Below are 10,462 nucleotides of genomic sequence, written 5' to 3'. Positions count from 1 at the left end.
TGTCGAGGGTTGCTATACTGTCTGTAAATGTTTTATTTCAATTTTTTTTTCCTTTGATCGTCACCTATATGTACAGATGTAGTTTTCGAGGGGAACAAATAAGAGCTTGCGAGCGGTTTGTACGTGAATAAATATTTTTCATGTCTTTATTTTTAGCAAGACATTATTCATATTAGTTACAATATTTTACAGTGTCCTTGTCTTGTCATCAATTCAAGTATGATTGCACATTATTACAGGATGTCGTCAGAGGGCTTTTTTTATTTCGCACCATATTTGCAGTTATCCTCGCCGAATCGTACTCGATCGTGTTGTATTGGAGCCATACGCAAGCGAGAATTCACGTCGGTGTCGTCCTGATGATGCTCTATAGGTACTTTTCCCGTTTGAAGACATTTAAAAAGTTGTTTTTTTCTTTCCCTCTGCACATATATGCGGTATCGTTGCTACCATAAAATAATCAAGAATCAAGATTAACGAACATCGACGTGACTTCCCGAAGAATACGATTCGCACACGCACGTCCCTTCGATGGCTTCCATTTAGTTTAGAATATACCTAAATACGTAATTTATATGGCATTATTATTATTATTATGCAGCTGCGGCATGGTGTTTCACGATTTCTCGTATATGTAATAATATACACAGTTTTAAACACGAGTTGCGACGAGGAATTCGAAGATTATACAAAAAATAATTGTGTACGTAGTCCATGCGCACCTTATCTACTGGCATCATATATTTTCCCGTTGAATCCACCCGCGTTTCATAGACGAATCCCGTGGATTCGTATATGTGTCACTTTCAAATATATTGTATACGCCATTAACATGTATATCCGAGCGTGAATCGTCTCCATTCCCTATTACTTTGTTTTCAGCTATTGGCACATACACTTTTTGGACCGCTATTTCGAGTTGAGAGAAGGAACGAAATATCGAGTCTCCAGTACTATTTTTTAGACTAAAAAGCTAAACGACAATATTTCGCTTTTGACTCTGCACTCGGCTTCTCTGCGCTTATTTGAACCTTATTCTTTCTCCTTTACCGACAGTTTTCACAACATTATTATTATATAATTCGAAAGCGATGCGAATCTCTTTCTCTACACACGTGCGATCGCGAATCGCTTCGTCTGATATGATTGTGGGAAGATTGATAAAATCTCACATTTACAAAGATGAGACAATAGACGTAACGTAAACAATTAAACGTTCTGTTCTCGTTATAATATTGTATATAGATGTCAAACGGCTGCGCACACGCTCATGGTTCTCCCGCGCAAAGTATACACATTAATCATAGACATTTTGTAACGTTGTTTGTCTCAAACAATTGTGCTTTTTATGAAATATTCTTGGTTTTTTCTCGTATTTTATAAAAAATCTCGTGGTTTTCTGTTTTGTCCGCGAGCACCTCACTATACATAGACTTCGTCTTGGAATACATCGAGCACGGAGCAATATAATGACAAGTACAAAATGGATACTTATTTTTTAAATTACAAAAAATAGTAGCTAACTCCCTCGCGTGAGTTGTTTCGAGGTTTCTTACACACTCAGTTGGAACGCAAAGGTATGTGTACGTTGGCATCCGTTTGGCTGAAAAAAAATCTGAGATCAACTCTATCGTTAATACACGTTCTTTCTTTTTGTTTTTACTTCAAAGTATCCTACTTTCAAAACTCTTCAAACTACACACACATACTTATACGAAGATAAGCGCACTCTTTCACTTGTAATAGTTACGCTTCTCTTGTGCTACATCCTCCACAGCGGGTTTCCCCTTTGACATTCAAGCGCGATTCTACATTTGTTTATTCGAATATTTCTATACACCGAGTGTGACCTATTCGTCGGTTCATCCTTACAGGAAGCGCTCGACGAGCCTTAATTTGTATTATATATATATATATATATATATATATATATATATATATATATATATATGTATTTGTTAGAAAAAATGCTACGCACTGGAAAGAGCGGACGAGCTTTGCAATATAGAGAAAATAACGAAGTAATCGGCGCGCTCGCTTGGCGATTATTACATTAGTTTTACATTAAGTACGTTACACGTTAAAAATAGAGATTTATTCATTCGTATATCCCTATATTTATATATATTATATATTTATATATGTATATATGAGGAGTTAAATCAAAGCAGTTATCTATCCTGGTGTCTGAATTATATTCGTGTGCGTGTATAATATATGAGAGACAATTGTGCGTAAGTCCACTTAATATTGACAAAGAAACGTGCTGTGGCGCGCTTATAAGCGACTAGGTTCACAAAGTGTTTGGAACACCTGAACAATAAAAAAGAGGACAAAAACAACGGGGACAGTGCTATTGTGACTGCCGCTTCGACATTTAGAACATTTTTTCAAGTCTTTTTGATTCTAATGAACTATTATTTAAACTATATTAGTGAGCGAATTTCATTTCTTTCTGAGAATGTTATACCATACTTTAACTGATTCACAGTAAAGATATGAGATCTACAGAACCGTCTCTTTTGTGGTGAATACAAAAGATAATGATTCGCAAAGAGGTAAAGTACAAGACGGGTAAAATGGTTTCATAGAGAGGTTCAATACACAGTACAAAGGTCGGATATGTTATTTTTCTGATAAATCAAAGATCAACGTCGATAATTTAATCAACATCAGTATTTCGTAATTGTTATTTGATAACAATGTTCGAGAAAAAAGTGATTAAAAATTGCTTCTTGTTCGAAAAATCGGCACCCTATTCGTTCCAAATATACTAATTCGATATGATCCACTAAAAAGAGTAAATATTTAAGTGTTAGTTGTGCGAAGTGCATTCACGATTTTTTCATCGTCTGTGCGATAAATTGATTCATTTTTGTTTGTGAACTTAATATTGTATTTTCCGATCACCAATTTATATTTTTCTATCACCATACATAATGTTTTACGTGTTTATAGTATACTTACAGTATATATAATAATAAATATCATTATCGATACGCCTATAAACGAAAATAACGATGAGTTTCTAAGAAACTGACTACTAGAACGACAGACAGTGAACTCTGACATCGTTTTCGCGCAAAAATATATAAACTTAGATTACAACTATACGTAGCCCTAAGTTTTTAAAATTTTAGAATGTTTGAGTTTATTAGAATATCAAATATTTAGTTATTTGATAATCAACATGTTGGACCGTCAAATTACTTTGAAAAAGGATATTGTTTATTAATTCGTACAGTGTAATACACACCGCTTGTGTAAAAGCTGCGGTTACGTATATCTCAATGTCGCAATTGTTCCAAAATTAAAGTTATTTTGGAACTATTATGGGTTATACAGTTGAAAATCAAATAGCAGTTGAAATGTATTGCGTTTATTCGGTGAGTGAATCGATATACAAGTTATTGTACTCCACTCAATATTAGCCTTTTTAAGAGTAATTTAGAAAGTCTAGCACGATCGTCAAGTCAGGCAATTGTTACTTGGATAGTATATAAGTGACGTTCAATCAAGATGGCGAGAACAGTAAATAGGCAAGGTCAAACAACATTTTTTGTTTCTCACACTCGTAAAATACAAGATTAGAATCTCTTTGTCGAATTTTCCACCATAGATATCGCGCACATCGATTTTTAGTTACGTCAATCACGCGCTATAATAAAATCTCTTCTTCTCATTTATATTACACGCAGTCGAGGGATGAAGCACAGACATGAGCATCTTTCACTGCCGCATCGAATGACGCTTGCTCTTTATTACTTGTAGAAAAATATGTTGTTTACCGTAGCATAATACCTGCATACTCTTTAAAAGCGAAATCAAGGAAAAACTTATCACACCTTACATTCTATGTTACCCATTGGTATTGGATATACTTAAAAGTAATTTAAGAAAGGAACGCAATCGTTCGAATCGACAATGTACATTTATATATTTAAATGCGATTCGTGCGGTCAGTTGAAAGGTTTGTTAAAAAATTATTACTGGTGGTCAGCTTATCTGTACAACGCTTTATAAAAAAAACGTATTCAACAGCGAAAAATATTAAGAAAATTGTGTGTCAACCCTCTGCAGCAATGCCAAAGAGCGGATTCCTTAAATAAAAGAGAATCGATAACCAACCAGGAAGAGGAAAACTGAGGAAGCATTCAAAGATGCGCATGTCCACATACGGCTTATAAGTTTGCAAGCTTTGTTATCATACTGTACACCACGCGACTTCTTCTCTCTAGCAACCATCAGGGCATCAACAGTCCACACTATCTATTATAAAGTATTCTCGACATAGCTCTCTCTCTCTCTCCCTCTCTCTCTCTCTCTCTCTTGCTCTCTCTCTCTCTCTCTCTCTCTCTCTCTCTCTCTCTCTCTCTCTCTCTCTTTCATTCGTCATCTTCGCGTCATCGCTCTCAGTCGAGCGACCTCGACCTGTCTAGTTTGCGTTTACTTTCAAGATTAGAATTTGTACTACTTCGTTCAGCGATCGTGGCTGCTGGCTGTTGCTGCTGCTGCTGTTGTTGATTGGAATGGTGATGGTGATGATGATGATCATTCCGTTGGTCGTCCACGGTGCCACTTTTAGAAGTCGCGTTAGCCGCTAATATCACATGGCTGGATGGACTGGATTGGGGCTCGGGCTGCTGTCGCCTCGTCACTTCCGGCTCTCGGCTCGACGAGGCCTCGCAGTCGGTCGAGCTGAGTCTCCGGCTGTTCCGGAGCGTAGTCTCGTGCTGCTGCTGCTTGCCCTGTTGGTCGCGTCTGCGGGGTATCTTGAGCGAGCCGCCCTGGAGCTTGCGGCTGCGATGAATCGTGGCGCAGCCCTCGAAGCCCAGAGACGTCGTGGCCACGGGCTCGACACCGAGTTCCGACTGCGACGAGCTCGGCGAGTCGAAGTCGCGCCGAGACATCCCGTGCACGCTGAAATTCGTTTTTACATTCAATTAGGGCAATTACACTCGCCAGGCGAAATTAATTTCATGTCAATTCACTGCACGAGGCCATTAGTTTGCGGGGCGGCAATTTATCAAGGGATCTCTGGGGCTGTTACCAGGCTTTATTTGCTTGACATACATTCGTTCGTGCGTATGTACGCGCGACGTATATATCTATATCAATGCCATGTTGACGTTTTGCGTATTATGAGCTTTAACGGCTAGTGTATGCAAATGAGCGCGGGCAAAAATTGCAAGTATGCATTTCGCACACCTGTCGCGCATAGTCGAATCAGCCGCGCGTTCTATTTAATTTCATCGAATTACCGCGAAACCTCGGCAAAATCGTTCGAGTTCATCGCGAAATATAAAGCTTGCAAGCTCTGCGTGCGACGAATGAGCGTCATCAAAATGCACGTCGTTACATTTTTCATGAATTCCGGAATCGACGTACCATGAATTTTCGAAATAAAGCCGCGCGCTCTTCCATTAAAAATATTATAAAATCTACTTTATTAGGCGCTCGCGTTCGTGAAATCGTTTTAATTAAATTTCATGGATAATGGATTAAAGAAGCGCGCGCGCGAGGCGTGTACACTGGCATATATCGATTCTGAGAATGCACATCGCGTGCAACATTAATAATAGCAGCATCTCGCGAAATGACTGCAGCTGCGTCCCACATTCTTTTTATCGGGGAATAAGGCCAGCGTGCATGCAACAACTTATCGCTTAAAACTTGGCGAAAATTGAAGCTCGCGGAGACAATGAGCGCTCACCCGACTCGAGAAGTGAACTTTCCGGCAGCAGTAGCGGCAGCGACAGCGGTGGGCGCATAGCAGTGATGGAGTTTCCGATTAGCTGGGCAGTTTAACATGTACGCGGGAAATCTGCTGGGGTCGTCCGGGCTGTTGGCCTGGCTGTAGTTATCCCCCGAGTTCTCGACGTCCGAGTTGTCCGATGCAGCGGACCTGTCGTACGCGGCCGCGGCGGCGGCGACGTTGTACGGCGCGGGCTGATAGAGCTGATGCCGAGGCGAGTACTGCTGTTGAAGTCGAGAGTAGAGCCTGACGTACTCGGCGGTGTCAAAGTCCTTGGGTGGACTGGCCTGGTACTGGGGCGCCTCCAGCGGTGGCGGGGGTGGCGGCGGGGGCAAGAGACTGGGCACAGTAGGGTAGAAGCAGCCCCTCATCGCTGCTGGCTGGGCTGCCGGGGACGAGCGGGGCTGAAGCTCCGGCGACGAGGGCGACGAGATCTTGCCCCGCGTCTGTGCGATCACAGTCTCGTAGCTCGGTGGTGGACCGTATAATTGATAGTACGGGCAGTTCGCGTCGTTCAGCACGACGCTTGTGTTCTGGTAGTGGGCGGCCGAACTCGCTGCGCCGGCTGCGCTGTAAGCTGGCGAGCTTGCGCTTCTTTGTGCTGCAAAGACACTGCATGTTAGACGCTTCATCGATATGCATATAGGTGGTGAATAATGATGAAGTTATATATAACTTTGATTCAGTTTGTAATCGATTTTATAGTTGATCCTGAGCATATTTAATATTATAATGTGATTTTAGAGTGACAAATATTGATAGGTATTGAGAAAAGAGCTGTAAACCTATAAACATGGAGTGCCTGACTCGTTTACCCTATTACTACTTGTTAGTTCATCTAAATCTCTATTTTTTTCACTTATAAATTTTAATTTCACAAGCATAGAGAACACAGTTTTTACAAAGTGCTTTGAAAACTGAAAATTCCTTGAACATTACCTTTAAAAAAAGAAAAAACTAATCAAATAGCAGAAAAAAGATTATGAATGCATGCAGATGATTAATTTAGCAGTAACATAGTACTCTGAACATTAAATTATGATAGCAAATTTTTTCATTAGAGACCTTTCCACATTCGGTGTAAAAGGACGGTATTCCTTGCTGTATTGTACGTAATCCGAGCTTGCTGTGCTTGACATGTTGGACCTCGAAGAGGATTTTGGGTTCTTGAACTGGAAGATCTGGTGGGAATGGCAGATGCTGCTGCTCTGTACCTCCCTTGCAACCAATATCGATACCACCAGCCACCACCAGAGCACACCAAAAACATAATTATTACCAACAACCTGGAATGATATAAATCCTTTAGAAATCAAATCATAATATTATTACTCGAACAGATTCATTAATTTGAAAAAATGTAATCGTACCAATAATACCACAGATGATAAATTTGAAACCCTGGTGATACGCAACAGCCAAAGTTGCAACAGTATTCGGTTCTTGGACACCTGTAAGAGTGGTATAATTTCAACATTAATATTACCATTACAAGCTTGCTTTGAAGCATATTTCATATAAATATTAAAATGTTCGCTTACACATAGTACTTTGGTTCTCTATTTATTTCAAAGGCACAATGTTTTGCTTCTGCCTGTAACATAATTTATGTATTTAATAATACTTGTAGACTTTACTTAATACAAAAATATTAAATTAAAACTGAATTCTTTGAAAATGATGTAAAATTTTCTGTATGGTGGACACGATTGAATCAATATGTAACATAATGAACATTTGGGTGGATTGTGTACAAGTCTATAGGAACAATTAAAACAATTCAAATAAATTTTAATTTACTACAACTTCTGAAAGAAAGAAATCTTTGTACAAGTTCTCACAATATGTGTAACTTTAATGTTTCTCAGTAAAATTTAATAAATCAATAAAATATGCATTTATTCGCGCTTATATTTAGATTACTATTTTTATCTCACTACTACACTTTTAAAAATAGATTTGATTAGTAAAAGGTTTCTTTCAATTTCAGTAATAGTTACATTGTTGAGTTGATGAGATTGAGTATGAAAAAAAGAAAATTCTTGTTTATAGTGTGACAAAGTGTATCAATGAAAGGAACTGATAATACGAAACAAAGCGTGACCCAGACATCAAGAATCGTAAGTGTAGCACATACGTAAACTAAACACTCGGAAATTCCGGCAACGATCGCGAGTTTCCACTTTGTGCTTCGCGACATACTTTTAGACAAAAATTATTTCTTATTAACTTAATGGATCACAGACGGTGCGCAATTAACACTATGTTTTGGCATGACAGCCATTTCCTTCCCTTCGTGAACTGTCATGTGCACCGACTAGTACGACAGACAATTATTGATTTTCAAATTTCGGAGTTCGATATGACGTCAGAAGCAGGTGAGCCACTACAAACATCACTGTTCGAATTTCTAGTCTCACAAGTTTTTGCTCGGTCGGTAAGCATTGTGATTACAGATTATTTACAGTAATCATTTATATTTTCTTGTTCTAATGAAGTTTATAAAATTTTTGTCAAACTAAAAATTTTGTTTAATAAATCGTAAAAAATCAATCAAACTTGATAGTAACATTTTACTAGCGTACAAAACGAACTCGTTATTTTATTAATTGATTATTACAATATTTACATGAATCATTCAGTTGTGCAAGTAAGTACTTAAAAAATTATATTTTATAAATGCAGTACATAATATAGTATACATAATACTTTTTTTACAAATATGCTTGCACACTCTTGGAATGAGAAGAAATTTGACTAAATTGTCTTTTTTTATTGCACAATTTTTCTCCAAAAATAAGACTGATAAGTTCCACCACATCTTATTTGATAAATCACAGAAATTTTTTCATAAACTTTAAATCATCAGGAGATTCATATGCAAAAATCCATTGGAGTAAGGAAATATAGAAGTCGTTCAGCTGTTAGTCTTGTAATCATTCGAGTATTGATATGTTGACTGTGTCAATCAGGTTGTTCGATCAAGAGATTTTTTTCTGATCGATGTTTGAAGAATCGGCATAAGACTTTCCTATCTCTTAATAAACTACCACATGATATGGCTACTACTAATAATCCTGCTAATATCCAGGCTCTGAAGGTAAATTTTACAAATATTATTTTTTCATTCTATTAGTTTCAATAAAATGATATACTTACATGATGTAAAATGTGTTAACACTTTTAGGACAACACTTATTAGGTCCACAACATTCTTCCTCTTCTTTACATATGCCCCACTCGCAGTAATCTAAGGCTGATATCTGCAAACAATATATGATGAAGCAACAGATCATTGTAACCTATATTTTTCAGAACTACAATCCTGTAAACAACATTTGATGTTTCTATACAAACAGTTGTTTAGAAATATTTTTTTACATACCAATCTAATTTCAGATATCCAATACAGAATAATGAAAATAATTCTTTTCGTAAAGTCAGCCATTGTGAAACAAAAGAGGGTAAATCAACAATAAACAAATAATAACTTCAATTTACATTATTCATCATCTCTTAGCTAGCTGCAGACCCAAAGTGAGAAAGTGGCAGCATACTATTATGACACATTCACACATCTGATAAAACTGAGGTTACAAACTTACAACGCTTGCAAATAAAATAATTCCTATATGGTTCGTATATTTGTCACTAGTAGTAGTCTGACAGTAGGAACATTCCTAGCACATTAGCTTAACTGGTAACTTTCTTCACGTAACCGAGATCAGCCGAAAACAGAATTGCATTTATACACGTGTATACAAAGTGCATCTTGATTTTCAAAAATTGCAGCCCAAAAATTAAACGAGACAATGTCGCTGTCTCCACAGACCAAACAGAAAATATCGGTTGTGTTGAATGTTTCAAAAACTGTATTCCACTGGGGATTCATACCTGCAGTACTGTATTTAGGTTAGTTTTTTTTCTCAATGTTCACATAATTAATAAGATGTATTCCAAATCAATAATGTTAACTTATAAATATGATTACTCATTTTGTAAAATCATTGTACAATTACAGGATTTCGAAGAGGTGCTGATCCCGGAATGCCAGAACTTTCCTTTATGCAGTACGTTCAAGAATTTGACTATTACTTACAACAAAGTTGAAACACAAATCTCATTCATTTATAAATAATGTTGAAATTTTATGAAAAAAAAATGCAATTTATTTTTTAATTTTTATCATTTACTATGTCTTTTATTTTTAATGCATTAATAATATGTACTTTAATGTTACAGTTTACTTTGGCAGTAAAAAATTTGATTCCAATTTGACCATGGAAAAAATTGAAGGATTTCCAGCTCACCTGCAAACCCTGTAGATAATTTTTTACAAGATTTTTTGTAATTATTTCTTCTAAGTTGGTACAAAATGTATGTAACATTCAAAATAAATGTCGTTCTATAGTAATCCTATTTTTTATTAAATAATCAGTTATGTATGTTTTATTTAAAAGCAAAATGTAATTTAAATTACTGATTGTGTACATATAGGAGATGCATGTACAATATAATAACATGTAAAATAAAACAATCTATTATTAACTGAATTTGTGTTATAATTTTTACCTATTGCGTAAAAGTATAAAATATGTTTTTAAATGTTCGCGCATCATGCCTAATATAATATGTATTAAACTATTGATTAAACAAAATTTTTACGATAGCCCATTTAAAATGTGTAAAGTTTTGTATTACTATATA

The 10,462-nt window shown here is 36.6% G+C and overlaps 2 protein-coding genes across 4 annotated transcripts; one reads left to right on the top strand and one right to left on the bottom strand.

Annotated features, from left to right (window-relative positions):
- Positions 1–116: 116 nt before the first annotated feature.
- On the bottom strand, positions 117–9,017 carry LOC100678361. 2 transcript variants are annotated; one of them, XM_031924874.1, is made up of 6 exons: positions 8,915–9,017; positions 7,297–7,349; positions 7,126–7,206; positions 6,821–7,041; positions 5,714–6,356; positions 117–4,920 (listed from the first exon to the last, which is right to left on the bottom strand). In XM_031924874.1, the coding sequence occupies exons 4-6, from the start codon at positions 7,023–7,025 to the stop codon at positions 4,413–4,415; spliced, it is 1,356 nt and encodes a 451-aa protein (XP_031780734.1). In that variant the 5' UTR covers positions 7,026–7,041; positions 7,126–7,206; positions 7,297–7,349; positions 8,915–9,017; the 3' UTR covers positions 117–4,412. The 2 variants fall into 2 exon arrangements, with proteins under 2 accessions (XP_031780734.1, XP_003424906.1); XM_003424858.5 differs by lacking the exon at positions 8,915–9,017 and adding an exon at positions 7,893–8,179.
- On the top strand, positions 8,318–10,303 carry TOM7 (translocase of outer membrane 7). 2 transcript variants are annotated; one of them, XM_032596259.1, is made up of 5 exons: positions 8,318–8,855; positions 8,943–9,082; positions 9,155–9,667; positions 9,777–9,825; positions 9,998–10,234. In XM_032596259.1, exons 3-5 carry the CDS (start codon positions 9,568–9,570, stop codon positions 10,011–10,013), a joined length of 165 nt encoding a protein of 54 aa, XP_032452150.1. In that variant the 5' UTR covers positions 8,318–8,855; positions 8,943–9,082; positions 9,155–9,567; the 3' UTR covers positions 10,014–10,234. The 2 variants fall into 2 exon arrangements, with proteins under 2 accessions (XP_032452150.1, NP_001155867.1); NM_001162395.1 differs by lacking the exons at positions 8,318–8,855; positions 8,943–9,082 and having other exon boundaries at positions 9,476–9,667; positions 9,998–10,303.
- The last annotated feature ends 159 nt before the right edge of the window (positions 10,304–10,462 follow it).

Source organism: Nasonia vitripennis, chromosome 2 (genome assembly GCF_009193385.2).
Source record: "Nasonia vitripennis strain AsymCx chromosome 2, Nvit_psr_1.1, whole genome shotgun sequence".
NCBI classification, from domain to species: domain Eukaryota; kingdom Metazoa; phylum Arthropoda; class Insecta; order Hymenoptera; family Pteromalidae; genus Nasonia; species Nasonia vitripennis.
This window is presented reverse-complemented; position numbering and strand designations above follow the sequence as displayed.